This window comes from Kogia breviceps, chromosome 1 (assembly GCF_026419965.1).
Source record: "Kogia breviceps isolate mKogBre1 chromosome 1, mKogBre1 haplotype 1, whole genome shotgun sequence".
Classification (NCBI taxonomy): Eukaryota; Metazoa; Chordata; class Mammalia; order Artiodactyla; family Physeteridae; genus Kogia; species Kogia breviceps.
In genome coordinates, this window is record NC_081310.1 from 182,510,322 (window position 1) to 182,529,825 (window position 19,504).

At 48.0% G+C, this 19,504-nt stretch overlaps 1 protein-coding gene across 3 annotated transcripts in view; it reads right to left on the reverse strand.

The window, feature by feature from the left end:
* The window catches only part of MAN1C1 (mannosidase alpha class 1C member 1), a 130,090-nt gene that overhangs the window by 73,552 nt on the left and 37,034 nt on the right, over positions 1-19,504 (reverse strand). For 2 of the 3 annotated variants that reach the window (XM_067014595.1, XM_059082578.2), the window contains exon 2: positions 4,719-4,815. In XM_067014595.1, the coding sequence (XP_066870696.1) occupies positions 4,719-4,815 (97 nt within the window). Of the gene's footprint in view, positions 1-4,718; positions 4,816-19,504 lie in introns of those variants that run through there. The other variant, XM_067014604.1, reaches the window with a different exon arrangement.

The following is a 19,504-nucleotide window of genomic DNA, read 5'->3' on the forward strand; positions in this document are numbered from 1 at the left end:
GGGAACTCTCAAGGCTCTGTGCCCAGTACCAATTTCCCCAATGCCAAGGGAGAATGGAGTTCTTATGATTGCTCTGAGTTCTTGGGAGGATTAATGCTCATTAAGTGCTTTAAGGCTGGCAGCTGGCATTGAGTATGAGGTCCCACTATTCTCCTGGAAACCCTTCTGCTGTCAGGAGGCCAATTTATTCCACAGCTTTGAACCCTAACTTTCCCCTGACTCTTCCCTCTTAAAAATTCCATTGTAAGCTGCTTAAATGAACGGGTGAGAGGTACACTGACTACCAGTGGGCTGCCCATCTGTGATCTCTGCCACGGGCGCTTGAGGGCTGAGAGGAATAGGGCAGGAGGGGTCAGGGCTGGGAAAGCCCTGGAGTCCTCACGTGGGTCCCTGAGTCCAGGAGACTCGGTCATAGCCCAGTCAAAATGGGAGAAGCACACACTGTCCTAAGGGCCTTATGTCATCCTCATAGCAGCTGAACTTGAAGAATGCTTCCTATGTGCCAGGCATGAATATAAGCACTTCTCACATATGAACTCATTTAGTTCTCGAAACAATCCTGTGAGTAGGTATTACTGTTGTCCCCAATTTAAGGCTGGAAACTGAGGCCCAGAAAGGTTAAGAAACTTGCCTAAGGCCACACAGATGGGAAGTGGCAGAGCAGCATGCAAATCCAAGCCATCTGGCCTCAGAGTCCATGCTCTTCAGCTGGCTTCCCCCAGGTCCTAGGAGCAGCCCCTTTTACAGGTAAGGAAGCTGGGCCTCTGAGTACTGAGCCACTGTGCTTTACGGCATCACCAGCTGCTGCTTTATGGCTGGTTCCTCTACACTCCCCTCCTCGAATGTGTTCTTCAAGTGGCAGACTCACCTCTGTGACTTCACAGTGATGAGAGCATCACCATCGAGTGCCGGCCCTGTGCCCGTGAGGAACAGGCCGTGTCCACTTTGCTGGCAGCCGCTAGGGTCTTGGGGGCATTTTCTGGCAGGACCTGCTGAGCCAGATTGCGATAAATAGGAAGAGACTTTAACACTGAATTGCTCAGGACACAAAAACTGGCTTGAGAGGTGCCTCACCCAGAGGTCTTACTTTCAAAGTGAGAACAGATACAGGGAGGGGCGCACGGGTGGTGGGGAGGGTAAATTCAATTTGATGAACTGCCACCCAGGGAGACCAGGCTCTGTAGCTGATGTCTTCGCTGCATCCCGTGTAAATCCTGCAAAGCCAGGCACCAGTGTGAGCTCATTACTCGACCCCGTATGCAGCTCTCTTGGCCCCACAGGCCCAGGAAGAAGCCTGCAAGAGCCCGTGGCAGACTGATATGCACCAGGATGCAGGAGGCTGCTCAGGGACCCTGAACATCCACTCAGCCAGGCAGGGCACGGTGGGGACAGCTGCCATCTGACCATGCCCTGCAGGGCCCAGCCTACAGTGAGGTGACTGATGACAGCAGCTGCCAGATCCCAGGAACGAGGCCACCCACAAGCCCATATGAGTCCAGCAAAAGAAGCCAGTGGCATAAGAAGCAACTTCATTCAGGCCAGTTCATCTCCTGTCATCCAGAATAGTCTGGCTTCCAAGACCCTCATGGGTCCAACCCAAACTAGAACCTCCTCCGGGTTCCTCGAATGCCCCTCAACTCTCCTCCTCTGGGGGTGTTCCCATCAGCCTCTGTACCATCAGACCCATTTGTGGCAACAATAAGCATAACTACCAGCTATTAAGATGGTTCTGTGTGTCAGGCAGGCCTTGGGCTGGGGGTATGTTGTGTTCATTAGTTCCACTTTACAGAAAACTCAGGCTCAGAGAACACTCAAGGTCACTCAACCAGGAAGTAGTGAAGTCATTTTGAACTTGTTGGGCTCCAGGGACCTAGAACCACAAGCCAGTGAAGGACTGGTCACATCACCGATCACGATCCCTTCTACGTGTCCCTCATTCTGAGCGCACCTAGACAGACCCCAGAGAGGCTCCGAGGAAGGGTTGCCAGTGTACGTCTCTGCAGAGCTGGTGGAGTTTTCACTGTGTCATTTATCCTTGCATCCCCAGCAGTCAGCACCAGGCATGGCACTAAACAAGCAGCTGCTGAATGAAAGTGTAAGAAAATCAAGACTAGCTTCTCCCTGCCCAGTGCCTGGGGCCCTACGTGTCCTCTTTTCCCAGGAGCCAGCCCCCCCCACTGCAGCTCAGTGGCTGGCTGCAGAAGGAAGGCCCTGTCTCACTGCCAGGACTGCTGCAGACGCAGGATGATCGGGTACCCAGGGCCTTAGCCAGGCTGCTCTTGGGAGACAGGGGACCTCAGAACCCTCCATGGGCTCACCTGGGCAACTGCCAACCACACTTATTACTGTGGAAATCCTATATCACTCATATACACTTGGGCCTCTGCACGTCCCTGCATGCTCTCATAGCAAGTGAGTGTGCAAGATCAACAAACAGGGGCCCAGAGAGGTCAAGTGACTTGGCCACACAGATAGCTCAGTGCAGAGTGAGGACTGGTTCCCGGGTCTTCTGGTTCAAGGTCCAGGTTTCTTTGCATCATCCCAAGCTGCCCACTCTTCCTGAGGCTCAGTGATGGGAAAGGGGCCAAAGGGTTGAGATTTAAATCACAGGCCCTGAGGAATTTCAGAAAATGGGACTTGGTTTAGCCCAGTTCCTCCCAGTAATGCACCCCGTGGTGCTCCCTCTATCCCCGTGGATGGTCGCAGCAATAGCTAAGCCCATGCTCCACAGTTTCAGAGATCAACAGCCTCCCTGCAACCTCCACCAATTCCCTGAATATTTGCACACTGTGTAGAGAGGAGAGGATTATGTCCCTCATTTATACTAGTAGCCAAAGCTCCAGCAATTTTGATGAGAGCCACACCAGCCATCTTTCCCCAGGGCTGATGTGGGTGTTGGGGAAGTCTATGATCTGGACAGGTCAGGCAGCGAGCCTCTGAAACTAGAATCCACACATTTCATATTTGAGGTTAAGGAAACACCTGTCTTCCTCCCCACGACTCAGGAGTCCTCTCTCAGAACCTATCCTAAGACAACGTTTTATGCACAAAGATGATAACTGCCGTGTTATTTTTAATAGCAAAAAACTGGAAAGGACCTTTGTCCAACATTAGTGGGATGGTTAAATGAATTATGGCACATCCATGCATTAACTGCAACCATTAAAAATATTCTTTATGGGGCTTCCCTGGTGGCGCAGTGGTTGAGAGTCTGCCTGTGGATGCAGGGGACACGGGTTCGTGCCCCGGTCCGGGAAGATCCCACATGGCGCGGAGCGGCTGGGCCCGTGAGCCATGGCTGCTGAGCCTGTGTGTCCAGAGCCTGTGCTCCGCAATGGGAGAGGCCACAACAGTGAGAGGCCCGTGTACCACACACACACACACACACACACACACACACACACACACACACACACACACACACACAAATTTATGAAAAAATTTACACGAGTTAGGGAAACACATATAACATTCAGTTTTTTTTTAAAAAGAAAAGGAACAACATAATATTGTATATGGGTGGGGCAAGTGTACTGAAGAAAAGACTGAAAGGAAATAAGACAAGATGTCCACAGAGGATGCATCTAGATGGTAGAATGAGTTATTTTTGGCCTGCTTTACACTTTTTGATACTTTCTCTTTTCCCCTACATGCCTATGATAATCAGGGGGGAAAAGCAGCAGCAGCAGCTACCCCAAATCACACCCCCCTACCCAAGGGGAGTGAACTGTCTGAACAGCCAGAAGGGTTGGAATGCTGCCTGGTGACATGGAGGAAGGTAGGTCCTGTGTCCCTTTTCCCGTAACACAAATACTCTGCCATACGCAAGGGGGGCCTTGTAAACCTGCTTTTGAAATTTTTCTGGGGATTTTCATCTGACTTAGCTCTTTGGTTCTTGATGTCAGGAGCCTGTGTCTCTAAGGGGTGGGGAATACAGGTGATGAATTTCTGTTTCCAGCTCCCCAGATAGCTCCTTTCTCACAGGGAAGAAGGAAGCCAGGTGCCTCCAGCATCTTTTCACGTGAAAGACCTGCAGAGAGGGGTGCTGGTGATTTGTCTGGGAATTACATTTGATATCTAAAGCCGTGACCACAGTGAGGCACTCTGCAGTCTCTCCAGGTGAGAAGGGCTTTCAAGGCTCTGGGTGAGGAGGATCTCACGGCTGCAAAGGACAGAGATGTTGGCAAGTGTGGCTGCAGGTCAAACTCAAGCTGCCAACACACAGCAGCACCCACGCTGTTCCCTAACATGTGACTGTTTGTTCACCAAGCCACCCGGCGAGAGACACACACCCAAGACCCTAAAGGCAGCGCGCGTGCCCAGCTTACCAGATACATGTTTGGTTTCTCTAGGAAAACACCCAAGATCATTTTACAGCCACTTGGAGGAGCAGATTTAAACCCAATCCTCTGTGTCCTTCAAATCTGCCCACCTTCTCCATGGCAACTAGTGTCCGTCACTCATTGCCCCCACTCACATTTCCAAGTTTGTTTGCTCTGAAAATTAACAGGTGCATATAAAGAAGTGTGTGAGGTGAGGGAGAAGCATGTGGGTTTCCCCCAAACCTAGAAGGCTCACAAGCCTAGACAACCCTGGAGGAAGTCAGACTTGGGAGCCCCCAGCTCTGGAGAAACACGGACATAGCTCAGGAGGCAAAAAGTCAAAAATGAAATTCTGCTCGGCCCCTAGGGGCAGGGGGCCTTCCGACGTCAGCTCACCGAACATGTTTCCCTCGTAGCCGTCTCTTGTGAGGGGCCGAAGCTCGTTTTTCCCCATCGCATAGCGCTTGTAGCTCTGCCAGGCGAACTGCATCATCTGTAAGAAAGCAGAAACAGACCCTGAGCGTGGAGATTCCCAACAGCGAGGGCTGGCCACCTGGCCTTGCCCTTTGCAACAGGATTTGAAACCACATTCTATCTTTCTAACACATTCCCACGTGGTCCATGGGCCACATCTGAGAACCAGCAGTCTACTATATGTGTTTATTTCTATTTCTCAGCTCACTTCCAGACACTGTCTGGCACCCTTCTGCTTTTCTCCTTCCATCTCCCAGCCCACCTTCCTGCCTCAGCACTGCCTTTTTGGACATCGCCACCTGCGTTCTCCATGCCCTGCCACTCCTGGTGCCAAGGTCTAGCAGCCATCTTTTCCAGGCACACCTGGACAGTAACCATGGCCATGCTCACCACTGGGGCCAAAACACACAGACCAGGAGGGCAGACCTGACAGGTCTGTGGCCCGGGCCCTCTGTGAAATGGCAGAATAATCTAGTACCATCTCTCCACTTCATAGATGATGAAACTGAGGCTCAGAGATGGAAGGTGGTCAGGGTGGCACAGCCAGCAGGGCTGGAATACAGCTCTGTCAACTCCCAGGCCAGCAGACCCCACCCCCATGCTTGGCCTGATGTGTGGCTTCCCAGAAGACACACATGCAAATGTCACGGTACTGCATGCCAAGCACTTGGCACAGGCTTTGAGCCCTGGTTCCATTCCTTGGTTATCTTCTACTTATCTTGAATTGGCAATAAGGGAAACTAATTGCTGGGTATGAGCGCTTAAGGGAGATTGGCCTCCTCCCCCAGTCTCTCTTATTCTGGGGGGGGGGGGGTCCTCGATTAAGTCAGTGTGAGGGGAGGGAGGGGTGGGGGATAGATAGGGGAACAGCAGGAAAGCAGGAGCAGAGGTCTGGAGGGGGAGGACTGCACCCTGCCCCCAAACCCCACCTGCTTGAGAGAGAGAGAGAAGTGGGTGTGCAGGAGTAATTAAGAGAACCATAGGTATCTACATGTTCTCAAAGGAGCTGTCACTGCAGGGACGTGGGGATGTTGGAACGTGGCCCGTTCTCACAGTCATCCACATCAACGGAGAGGAAGGAAGGCACAAATAATCCCTATGTCACTTGGGACAGGATTCAGAAGGCAATGAGAGCTGCTCTCACACACACACGTGCACAAGGACACACAGACCCTCGAACGCTAATCCTTGTGTCTCCCACCTCGGGTCGCAAGCCCAGGCGCTGGATAAGCAGGGATGACGGGGAAAGTCCCCAGCCAGGTGGTCCTTACTTCTCTTCCTAATGTGCCCCAACCTGCCAGGTGTCCTAGCCTGTGCTCGGCCGCAGTTTGGGCTGCAGCCATGGTGGGACTGCTCCCCTGGACCCCTCCCTCCACTTTCCTGCCAACTGCTTATCTTCCTTCAACTCTCGGCTGAAAGGGCACTTTTGCAGGGAGTCCTCCTCCCCAGCCAGGCCCCCACGACCTCCCCACATTCCTGATGTCAGGTCCCACAGCAGCCTGCAGTTAAGCTTTTACACTCGCAACTATTTGGTCAGTGCCCCCATCCCCTAGTCACTGCTGCGTGCCTGGCAACTCACCAAGGGACTGACACATAATAGGTGCTCATTAAATATTTGCTCAATGAAAGTAAGAACAAACAAGAAAATTGGCTCTGGAGCTTAACACATGGTTGGGAGACTTGACGTGTGGACCAAACACATCACAGGTAAAATAGGTAATGCGTCAGGGAGACTGGGGGGGGGGGCGGGGGCTTCTGAGTAACAGAGGTGCTCAGAAGAAGGCAAGTGTGTGTCTCAAGGGGGGCTTCACGGGCACCCAAGTGTCCTGATGGACAAGTGGGATTGTGAGGGGCGTAAGAAGAGGATGACCTACAGAAAGGCTAACCTCACTCTGGAACTGGTGATATGTGCCTTGGGCAACCCCTGGACTTGGCTTTAGAGATGGACAGTCCCTGGCTTCATGTTTAGGCAGTTCTAAGGCTTCAAAGATTCCCCAGGCCACCTCCTGCCCCATGCAAGTTCCTTAAAAAGACTAAGTAATCTGTCTTTGAACACCCCCAGTGAAGGGGTGCTTACCTCTTTACCAGGCAGCTCATTCAATTGGAGAGTTTCACAAAGTTCTTTCTTAATCCATCTAAATCTGCTTTTCCCTACGGGCCATGGGGAAGACAGCTTATATGCTGCCACCACAGATCTTCATTCAGGGGGAGCCAACTCTCAAGTCACCTTAGGCTGCCTGTTGGCCAGCTGAACAGCCCGGCTCCCTTCAACAGATCGCCTGATCGCTGAGCTCTAAATTTCCAGGGTGCCCAGCCTTCGTCACCCATTTGTTATGGTTGGCTTTTGGTAACAAGCAGAAACTGAAGTGCAGACTCTCCCTGGTTACATCTGGACCAGACCCTGTGGGTGTGGACTTGCCATTTGTCCTAACAACTGCATCTCACTGGACTCTCCATACTCATTCTGTGCTGTCAGGATCTTTCTGGAACCAGATCTTATCATTCATTGTGTGTGTGTCTGCGTGTTTTGGGTTTCTGCCTGCTTTCATGGGACTGCCATCTGTGTCTCCCCCAAGTTTTGGAGAGAAACATTAAATGGCTGGGCTGAGGACAGAGTTGGGGAAACAGCAGCAGGGGACCCTCACCTGGCTCCAGCATTGCTCTTTTAGTGTCATCTGTCAACAAGTGAGGAATCTTCCAGATAATCAGTCCAAGCCCTGTGTCTCCAGTTTTGTATATGAAGATATTATGAAGGACAGGACTGAAAAAAAAAGCACTCTGCCCCAGTACAGCTAGTACAGAGAAAATAGATGGCTTTTTTTAGTTTTAAGAAAAATCAGGTGTTAGACTGGTATGATTTGTTCTTAGAGAATGCATTTTGGCTCCTATGGATCCTCATTGTTGGTTCTGAATGCCTGCAAATCACTAACTTAAAAACCTATCAGTCGGGCTTCCCTGATGGCGCAGTGGTTGGGAATCCGCCTGCCAATGCAGGGGACATGGGTTCATGCCCCGGTCTGGGAAGATCCCACATGCCGCAGAGCGGCTGGGCCCGTGAGCCATAACCACTGAGCTTGCGCATCTGGAGCCTGTGCTCCGCAACAGGAGAGGCCACAACAGTGAGAGGCCCAAGTACCGCAGATTAAATAAAGAAAGAAAGAAAGAAAGAAAGAAAGAACTATCAGTCACACTAGGATGGCTATAATCAACAAGATGGACAATAACAAGTGTGGGCCAGGCTGTGGAGAAGTGGAAACCCTCATCCATTGCCGGGGGAAATGAAAATGGTGCAGTTGCTTTGGAAAACAGTTTGGCATAAAAAGTTAAATATGGGGCTTCCCTGGTGGCGCAGTGGTTGAGAGTCCGCCTGCCGATGCAGGGGACACGGGTTCGCGCCCCGGTCCGGGAGGATCCCACGTGCCGCGGAGCGGCTGGGCCCGTGAGCCATGGCCGCTGAGCCTGCGCGTCCGGAGCCTGTGCTCCGCAACGGGAGAGGCCACAACAGTGAGAGGCCTGCGTACCGCAAAAAAAAAAAAAGTTAAATATGGAGTTACGATGTGACCCAGCAATTCCATTCCTGGGTGTAAACTTGTGCAGAACAGAGTTAACACAGTAGGCCTGAGACTTCTATCCCTAGAAAGGCTCTGCTTGCAAATTTGGCCCTTGGCTGGTGCCTGGGAACTTGGATTTAGTGAGTGTTCTCACCATTCTCTGATGGGTAAGGGTGGTTTACTGCACTGAGACTGTACACACAATGTGCTGTATGCTGAACACCTGCCTTCCTTCTGGGAGTCTGGAATTTTGGTACATGTTAGGCCGAGGGTACTTACATGACCAGCCCCTAGTAAAAACCTTGGGCACTGAGTCTCTAATGAACTTCCTGGTGGATGGAGTCTCGCACGTGTCATCACAACTCAGTGCTGAAGGAATGAAGTGTGTTCTGGGTGACTCCACCCAGAGAGGACTCTTGCATGCTGGGTCTGGTTTCCCCAGGACTTCTCTATATGCACATTTCCCCTTTGATGATTTTGCTTTGTGTCCTTTCACTGTAGTAAATCAGCTAGGAGTAGGACTATGTGCCCTCCTGGTGAATCACTGAACCTAGAGGTGGTATCGGGTACCCTGACATACACCCTAGAAAATTAAAAACATATGTCCATACAGAAAGTTGTACACGAATGTGCATAGCAGCACTATTTGTAATAGCCCAAAAGTGGAAGCAACCCAAATGTCCATCGACTGATGAATGAACCAACAAAATGTGTAAATGGATACAATGGAATATTATTTGGCCATAGAAAGGAATGCAGTGCTGAAACATGCTCCAGTGTGGATGAACCTTGAAAACACTGTGCTTAGTGAAAGAAGCCAGACACAAAAGGCCATACAGCCTATGATTCCATGTATATGAAATGTCCAGAGTAGGCACACCTATAGACAGAAAGTAGATTAGTAGTCACCAGGGGTGAGGGAAAAAGACACGGAGAATGATGGCTAATGGGTATGGGGCCTTTTGGGATGATGAAAATGTTCTAAATTCATTGTGATAATGACTGTACAACTCTGGGAATATACTAAAATCCACTGGATTTTACACTTTAAAATGGTGAATTTTATCATATGCGAATTATAACTCAGTAAAGCTGTTATTAATTTATATTTTTTAAAACTATTAATGGGGACAAATAGATATCACATGCCATTTGATATGACACACTAAGAAGAACACATGTCCTTTCAGTGGTAATCCTGCCAAAAATGCAAACCTGAACTGAATCATGAGGAAAGATCAGACAAACCCAAATTGAGAGACAACCTACAACATAAATGGCCTTTACTTTTCAAAAACATCAAGGTCGTGAAAGAAAAGGAAAGACTCAGGAACTGTTCCAGCCTGAAGGAGACTAAAGAGACATGAACTAAATGTAATACATGATCTTGGATGCGATCCTGGAGCAGAAATAATAACAACCACTATTATTATTATGATTACTCTAAAGGACAATCATCAAGATAATTGACAAAATGTGAATGGGGTATAGGGATCAGATAGTATTGTGTCAATGTTAATTTTCTGGTTTTACTATAGTTATATAGAAAAGTAGAACCAACCTTTTGGAAATACACAATGAAGTATTTAGGAGTAAGAGGCATTATGCTTGCAACTTACTCCCAAATAGTTTGGAAACCTCGTGTGTGTGTGTGTGTGTGTGTGTGTGTGTGTGTGTGTGTGTGTGTGTGTGTGTGTGTAGAAAGAGAGAGAGAAGAGTGTGTAAAACACTAACATTTGAGGAATCTGGATGAAGGGTAAATGTGAATCTTTGTAGTATTTTTTGCAACTTTTCTAAAAGTCTGAATTCTTTTTAAAAAATTATTAGGGAACGTTGCAGGATGTTGATGTCATTTTCACCCAGATTTGTACATGACAGAATTCTGTTTTCCCCCACTTGTATAAATTATGATAGAATCTGCTTGTTGCCAGTCTCCCTGTGGCTCCTCTTACCCCTCGGCTCCTCAAAAGCCCTGTTGGGCTTTCACATTCCCCTCACCAAGGCTGTCCCGCCCATGCTGGTCAGAAGATGGAGCAAATGAGGAACTAGCAATTTTGGTTTCTCCTTTTATAATTATATTACCATGTTCAAATGAGGTGCCCATCCTTACTCTGTTCTTCCTGCTCCAAAAATAAACTAAAAGGCACCTTTTGTGATTCAAAGCATTTTCCAGGAGTTCCAGCCCAGTCTGGGCTCAGCCCCCCATGCCCTTTTCTCCCACCTCAGGGTCACTACTTTCACTTGAACTCAGTTCTGTGCCCCGTACTTGCCTCTTCTGCTTACATCCTTTCCGATAGTTTAAAAAATAAGGTTGATCTGTCTATCTATCCACCCATCTACCTACTTACCTACCTACCTATCTTTTAATGCATCCAAGGTATACAATCTCATTGCAGAAAAACAGAGAGAAAGAAAATAATCATCTATCATTTAAATCTTATAACCACTGTTGCCACTTTGGTGTCTTTCTTTCCACTCTTTTCCATTTATCTTTGCTTCTTCCAGTGATGATGACATAAACATCTTCCATTTTATTACAAAGCCTTTGTCAACATCATTTTAGATAGATATATAATAACTTCGCAAGTAGGTTCAGCATCATTTACTTAACCTTCCTCCTATATAATTGTACATGTCAGTGATTTCTATTTGGGGGCTATTGTAAATAATGCCATAATGGACATCTTTTTGCACACTCCCTTTTCTATATTTCAGGTAAGTTCCTTAGGCCAGAGCCTCTAAGAAATTGCTAGGAAAAAATTAAAAGTTATTAATAAGTACGTTCCCTTTTAAAGATTAAACTCAGACAGCTAGTTTTGCCCACTGCTGTGCAAAATTTGAATAGGAACGTATATAACAATTTCATGACAATACATAAAGTAGTTCACTTGGGAAGATAAAACATCATGAATGATCGTTGTGCATATTTGTGCAGCTCTCTGCACACTTTCTCTCATTTGATCAGGCAGTTTAGTGAGCTTGACAGGATAGGTATTGTTCCCAATTAAAAATAATCATGCAAGGGCTAAACTATGAGATGCAGAGTATGAAACAGGTATTAAAAATTGTGTTTCCAAATGTTTAGTGATATAAACTAAATATCACTATATAGGGAGAGCCACACAAAGATGTTCATTATATAATATTAGTTGGAAAAGCAGGAAACCAAGTTATATGGTATGAACATCACTGGACTATGTATGAGTGTTTTAAAGGAAAAAAAATACTGGAAGGAAATGCACAAAAATGCTAACAGTGGTTATGTCAGATAGTGAGAGGTTTAGTGGTTATTTTTTTCTTCTTACTGACCTATATTTTCTGGATTTTCTATAATGAATATCTAGAAATGTTTGTAAGGTGAAAATGAGAGATTGTTAAAATGAAAAACGTAAGGAAGAAATGTTATAGTGTTACTCCCTAAAGCCTAAAGGGATTGTGTAGGTGGTTGGCCTTGGGGTGGATGGGAGGCAGTGGGTTTTGATAGAGGAGAAGGTCTTTCCAACCAGGAGTCAGAGAGGGGGCCAACCAGCAAGAAAAGTGAAGCAGCTGATGGGGGTAGGGGCAGCCTGAGCTACAGAAAGAGAAATCAAGAACGTGGCTGTAAGAATCAAGAGACACGAGAACTAAACACCTCTGCCCCCACTGGGTTCTAGAAATACACACCAGGCAGTTATCATTTTGTGTGTGTGCACGTGTGTGTGCATACATGCGTGTCCGTGCTAGAGACAGGAGCTCTGGATGCCCCTCCCTTCCAGCAGTCTATGCTTTATAGATTCAAAGAATACCTAACAATAGATCACAAAGCCTTCCCTTCACCGAGCTCTGCAGAGGCAGGAAACAAAGCTTCAGTGAGAGGCAGAGCAATCAGAGCAGAATCCTGAGACACCTCTTCAGTTCTTTCTCAAACAAAAGCTGTTCCCGTCCACCTGAACAAATTGCAATGACATGAACTCTTAAAATGAAAAATATTTACTAATTTGAGGCAGACTTTTTTTTTTTTTTTTTTTGAGGTACACGGGCCTCTCACTGTTGTGGCCTCTCCCGTTGCGGGGATGCACAGGCTCAGCGGCCATGGCTCATGGGCCTAGCCGCTCCGCAGCACGTGGGCTCTTCCCGGACCGGGGAACGAACCCATGTCCCCTGCATCGGCAGGCGGACTCTCAACCACTGTGCCACCAGGGAAGCCCAAGGCAGACATTATTTTGTTTAAGATGTTCTTTCTACCTGTCTCAGAGCTCTAGAATCCTCTCCTGCAGAAAAGTGACTAGAACCACTGCATTGCCCAGACAAAGACACCCACCCCAGCCTGAGGGGCCCCAGAATGATGGAGCCAAGAAATGATGCGTTTGAGGAGAGGAAGAAATAGGAATACTGGAGGACCGCCTTGAAAGCGGGAAACTGAATAGAAAGTTTGCATTGGAAAGTTCTTTGGCGGCAGCTAGGGAGAAAGGAGCCATCACTGAAACAGTGAGACATTCTCCCCTTTTAAAAATAAAACAAGCACACAGGCAGGATCAGGTCTGGCAATGACCCAGAAGCACAGTTGCAACATCTCAAAGCTGCCAGGAAGGGAAATGGATTTTCCCAGTCATTAAAGACAAGTGCTCACACAGTGACTTGCAGCCTTATTGGTGTCTCCCAGCGGTGACACCTGGCCCATCTGCAGGGGCTGAGTGGGAAAGGGCTTGGTCTCTAATGATCCCAGGATCTAATGACCACACAGATGAAGAGATTAGAACGTTAGGGTGATTTTTTTCTCCTTCACTTTCAGCACAGCCCAGGAAAAGAGCTGACAGCTTGGTACCTAAAACCATCCACATTAGATTTCTCAGTCCACCCCCTTCTCTGGGTGCCCCACAAAATGATCTGATTGACAACTGCTGATGAGACATCTGTGAATGCACATAACCCCTGGCCTATGGTTCAGAAGCGGATGCAGGATGGGGTTTGGTTGTGCTGAGGGGTGGAGGGGGTGGGTGGGGAGTAGACAAGGAGGTGCTGCCTCTAACCCTCTCACTTCTGGGTTTGCTTGAGCTACTGAAGGACAAATGAAGGAAGTGAAAATGTGATATGACTTCTGACCTATCTGAGGTCCAGAGAACACGCCCACATCCTGCCCAGGATGGGATTCAGATTCGAGCAGTCTCAGAAATCTCACCCCATCGGTAGCTGTTCTAAGGCACCATGGCTGAGAGTGTGGGACCTGGAGGCAGACAGACCCTTGCTATTCAGTGTGGTCCAGGGACCAGCAGCTGGGCATACCCAGGGAGCATGTTAGGAATGCAGCATCCCGGGCCCCACCCCAGACCTGCTGAATCAAAGCCAGCATTTTAACAAGATACTCAAGTTATCCAAATGCACATTAAAGTTTGAGAAGCTGTTCTAGGGCTCTGCTACCTACTGGCTGTGCAGCCTTGAGTGAGTGACTTAACCTCTCTGAGTCTCAGTTTCCTCATCTGTGAAAGGACAGGAATATTTAATCCTTATAATAACCCTGAGAGTAAATAAGATAACACTTGCCGAGTACTTAGCACAGCATCTGGAACATAATATGTGCCTGGTAAAAAGCAGCCATAGGGGCTTCCCTGGTGGCGCAGTGGTTGGGGGTCCGCCTGCCGATGCAGGGGACACGGGTTCGTGCCCCGGTCTGGGAAGATCCCACATGCCGCGGAGCGGCTGGGCCTGTGAGCCATGGCCGCTGAGCCTGCACATCTGGAGCCTGCGCTCCGCAGGGGGAGAGGCCACAACAGTGAGAGGCCCGCATATAGGGAAAAAAAAAAAAAAAAAAGCAGCCATAGGATGACTGCTACACTATTAATTTATCTACTAAGTATCTCTTCATCCATTTCTCTCTGCACCACCACTCTAATCCATATCACTCCCATCTCTTCATGGGACTCCCGCAGCAGCCTCCTAACTGGCCTAGAGAAGTCCTCTCTGGCCTCCTACATGGTTCTCCACACAGCAGCCATGGTGATTATTCGAAGGACAAATTTATTCATATCTTTACCCCACCCCCAACACACACTTAAACAGTTCCATCAGATATAAAGATCAAACTCAGGCCCATCAAGCCTTGTAGAGTCCACCCATTCATGCCTCCAGCCTCAGCTTCTCCTCCCCATCTCTGCCCAGCCGTACTAGCTTTCTTTCTCAGTTCCTCAAAGAGCAATGCCTCCTCCTGCCACGGGGCCTTTGCACACCATAGTCCGTCTCCTTGGACCACTCCTTGCTCTGCTTTTTTCCTGGTAAATTCCACTCATCTTTCAGATCTCAGCTTATTTTCCATGTCCTAGAGAAGCCTGACCTCCTGGACTGTATTGAAACTTCCTATTATAGAGGATTATTAAAGTCAGAATTTTACATTCATTGCGTGATTGGTTAATTAGTATCTATTCCTCCCACACACACCAGAACACAGGCTCCATTTGCTCACTATTGCTCCCCAGCACCTAACAGATTGCCCAGCACATAGAGGTCCTCCATAAAAGTATGTTGAATAAATATCTAAGGATGGTGACGACAGAGGGGGAGCTCCCTGGGGCTGCTAGTGTTGTGAGAACAAAGGGGAAAGGGGGATGCCTGGGACAGAAACACCTACTGCCTGGTGGATTTGCCTCAACAAGGGTTTTAGAAGGCCCAATAAGGGAACAGCTCCAACTGTGAGGCCACAGGGATAGCAAGAATGGGTGAGACACATTCCCATGGGACACCTTTATGATCTTGGTGCAGAGTTTGCAGATGAACAAAGGGAGCTGATGGAGAAGGTCACAAGCAAATCGAGCTCTGTCACTGCATTGAGATTGGTTCCCTGACTGCAAAGTGAAGGGTCCTCCCCACTCTCTTCTGTCAAAGCCTGGGCATCGGGGTGGAGGCAGGGAGATAGGGAGTTGTGGACAAAGATGAATGACAGTATGAAAGACCTCAGCACATCTGTGAGTGAAATTCCAAGGGGAAATGGTTCAACAAGGCCATTTTGAAGAAACTTGAGTATAAAAATGGTCTGTGTGTAGGTAACTCTACTATTTCCAAAGTGCTCTGCCTTCCTGATTTGAGACTTAATGTCCTGTGAGTGAGGCAGGGTGGGTGTCATCATCACCCTCATTTTACAGAAAAAGAAACTGCACTTCCACATACATACACTTATGGAATATATAGCATGTGCCAAACACCATGAAGAGGGCTTTTATATGTATTAGCACGAGCAGTTTTCACCACAGCTCTGGTAGTTAAGAGCCTGGCTTTGGATCCCAGCTTTCCGCAGCTGTGTGTCCTTAGACGAGATACTTAACATCTCTGTGCCTCGATTATCTCATTTGTTTAAAGATAAGGATACTGTTATATTATGCTTAACCAGTGTTTTCCATGAGTCATCAGTGTTTTCCATATACGTTAACTCTAATCGTCACACTAATTTTATAAGATTAGTCTATCATTGCTCCCATTCTCCTATGAGGAACTGAGGCACATGCCCAAGTGTCAGAGTAAGCAAGTGGCAGAGCCAGGATTTGAACTCAGGCAGTCTATGCTCTTGTCAGAATACTCTATGCTTCTCATAGAATGGAGCAATTACCATGCCTGCCTCCAACGGGGCTGCAAGGATTGCAGTCATCCCTTGGTATCCAGGACCCCCCACAGATATCAAAATCCATGGATGCTCAAATCCCTTATGTAAGATGCTTGGTACAGTTGGTCCTCCTTATCCTTGGGTTCTGCATCTGTGGATTCACCAACCTCAGATTGAATTTCGGTTGGTTGAATCCATGGATGCAGAACGCATGGATACGGAGGGCTGTTTGTAATTACAATGCAAGGCATACGGCACAGCTCCTGGCACGGAGAGAACTCTGTCGTAAGTATTAGCACTTGTGGTCTGTGGCCCTGGGATCCACATCATCTTCCCATGTCCAGAAACATCAGCACCATCCACTTGAAACCTCAGAGCCCTCTGGAGTCGCCTTCTACTCCACACCTCACGTTCACTCTCCAGCAATCCTGTCGACAACATCTCTGATTCACCCCTTTCCCGTCCCCCTCCCAGTCCACCACTGTCCCTGGACTTCAGTATGGGCTCCCTGCTTCCTCTCAGCCACCCCCCGCCACATCCTTTCTCTATACAACCAACAGACTAAGCCCTTTAAAGATGCAAGCCATCAAATGTCATTCCTCTGTGTAAGAGCATCCAAGAACTCCCCAAGGCACCATGCCTGAAAGGCCTGCCTCTGACCTCTCCCCAGGCCCCTTCCCACTCTCCACGCTTCAGCCACAGGGGCCTCTGGACAATACCTCAAACTCACACGGCACCTTCCCACCTAGGGACCTAGGGTCTGCAGAATAATGGCCTCCAAAGGTGCCCATGTCCTAATCCCTGGAACTTGTGAGTATGTATGGTAAAGTGGAACTAAGATTACTAATCAGCTGATCTTGAGGTGGGGAGAGTAGCCTGGATTACCCAGGTGGGCCCAATGTAATCACAAGGGTCCTTAGACGTGAGAGCAGGAGAGTCAAAGTGGTGAGATGTGAAAAAGACTCCACTGGCCATTGTTGGCTTTGAAGATGGAGGAAGGGGACATAAACTAAGGAATCCAGGGGGACTCCAGAAGCTGGAAAAGGCAAGGGAATGGATTTTCCCCTAGATCCTCCAGAAAGGAAGGCAGCCTAGCTAACATCTTGATTTTAGCCCAGGAAGACTCGTTTTAGACTTCTGATCTCCAGAACTGTAAAAGAATAAATTTGTGTTGTTTTAAGTCACTAAGTTTGTGTGATTTGTGACTACAGCAATAGGAAACTAATACACTACTTCAGGGCCTTAGCACTTCCCAGTGAAAAACTGAATGAACAAACCCCACCAAATTTCCAATGCACTTTCACTCCACCACAGCCCTTTTTCTACATAAGGAATTCTGATATTCTGGAGCAGAGGTACCAGCATTCTGGAATTCACTGTTCCAAAGTCCCTTGCCATCCATCAATGACAGCACTTAAGACTTCTGCAGGATAATAATTTCTTTCATGTCTCTTCCCCTGCCCTTGAGCTCTGTGACCCAATGCATCCCCAACCCCTAGCATGAGGCTGGCCCAACAGAGGAAGTCAACATAGCACATTAGTAATAATAATGGCTACATGTGTTACCTCTATTATCCAGTAGTGGACATGTACTGCACACCTAGCATGTGCTGAGCACTGGGCTAAGCATTTCAGAAGCATTTCATCCTGCACCACCACCCTGTTAGGATGGGTTACCATTGTTACCCCTATTTTACAGGATGAAGCAGTTGAGTCCTGGAGGGTTAAGTAACTTTTCCAAGGATGCAGAACAAATAGTGGCAGAGCCAGGCAATGGATGCAAGAGGACAACTTGGGGGCCTGAATGCTTAACCATGACAGCACACTGTTTCCCCCTCTACAACCCTCCGAGGTAAGATTAATGTCTCCTTTTCCCAACATCTGGGGCCAGGCAGCTGGCAAGTGGCAGAGCCAGTGTTTGAAGCTGGGGTCTGACTGATTCAAAAGGCTGCGTCCCTTCCATCTCACCAGGCTGCTCCACTGTCCACTGAATGAATGAACAAAACATCAACCCAGCACCTCTGGATGGCACGTGGCACACAGAATCAAAATGAGGCCTGGCTGCTGCCAACTGCCATGCGGCCCATCCTGAGGCCTGCTTCTTTCTGAAAACAAGAACCATCCAAACTTCCAGTTCCCGAAGGCTCAGTATGCTAGAAGGGAGGGATGACCTGCTTTAAAGCTGCCCCAGAGGCTGGGGTCTCTGGAAACGCAAAAGAGGCAGAACCAGTTCTTTCGCCTAAATGTTAAGAATTGTTTAAAAAGAAAGGAAAAAAAAAAAACATGTTTACATGAAAACAAGGAAAATACCAAAGTGAATGGCAGGGAGACATTAACTGGGCCATGGAGAGAAGTAATCTCTGTTGCCAGGTTGCCTAGAGAGGTAACACCACTGGAAATCTGGAAGATCAGCCTTGATAAACACTTTCTAAAGGCTGTTAGTAGCATCTGTGACAGCAAGGGGCCTAGGTGACCTGTCTCAAGGCCTTTGGGGTTCTCATGGAGGCCCTCAGCTGAGGATGAGAACAAAAGGCTTCAGGAGGGCAGGAATCGTGTCTTCTAGGCCAGTGTTGCCATCTCTTGAAGAGCCAGCTCTGGGTACAGAATCCTTGGGACCCCATCTTTAACTCATGCGTGTAGAACCACGTGAAACTGTCTATATTCTCCTTGGAGCCGAAAAAGGATTAGTACTACTTTCCTCAGAGACACCATTCCTGGACCCAAGAAGGAGGCCTGAAAACCTCTGGACACGCGTGGGCAGTGAAGGGCCCTGTTTCTTGCCCTGTACAATTGTTTCCGTTAAGGCTTGGAGAATGAGCTAGTATTTATTGAGCATCTCCATGTACCAGCCCCTGTGCCAGACGTTACCGTTACTTTATCTCATTTAATCCTCCATTGCTCCTCTGGGAAGTAGCCCATTTAATAGATAAGAATACCGAGACTCAGAGAGGTTCAATAATTATTCCAAGGGCACACAGCCAATAAGTGAAGGATTTGGATTCAAACCTAGGTCTGATTCCAACCTTTGCCTCTTCCTGTTCTTTTCTCAACTTCCCCTCACCTGACATCCATTTAAAAAAAGTATGTTGAGCATCTACTAGGAACCCCATGTTCTGGTACATGCAGCAGTAAACAAGACAGGCAGGGTTCCTGCCTTCATGGCTTGTATAGTGTGGGGAGACGGACAATAAGAAATAAGCAGGGTAATTTTGAATAGTGATAAGCACTTTGAAGAAAAATCAAGCAAGAGGGGGAGAGGATGACTGAGTGGGTGGAGGTGGCCAAGGAAGGCCTCCAAGTTGATAACTGAGCTGAGATCTTAATGAGTATCTGAAAAAAAACTCCTCCTGTTTCCCACGTGTAGCCTGAGACATGCATTTGACTTTTCTCTTTATTCCACCTGGGGCCCCATCAGCGGAGATTCCAAAGTACATATTTTCTTTTTTTTGGCTAGAAAGCCTGTACAACCCACTGATAAGGTTACCCGTTCACACCAGGAGAAAGAATTTCAAAGCAGTAAACAGACCTGCTCAGCCTTACAAACACCATATAAAAGACTCGGTTCCTGGAGTTCAATCATCCTACGAAGC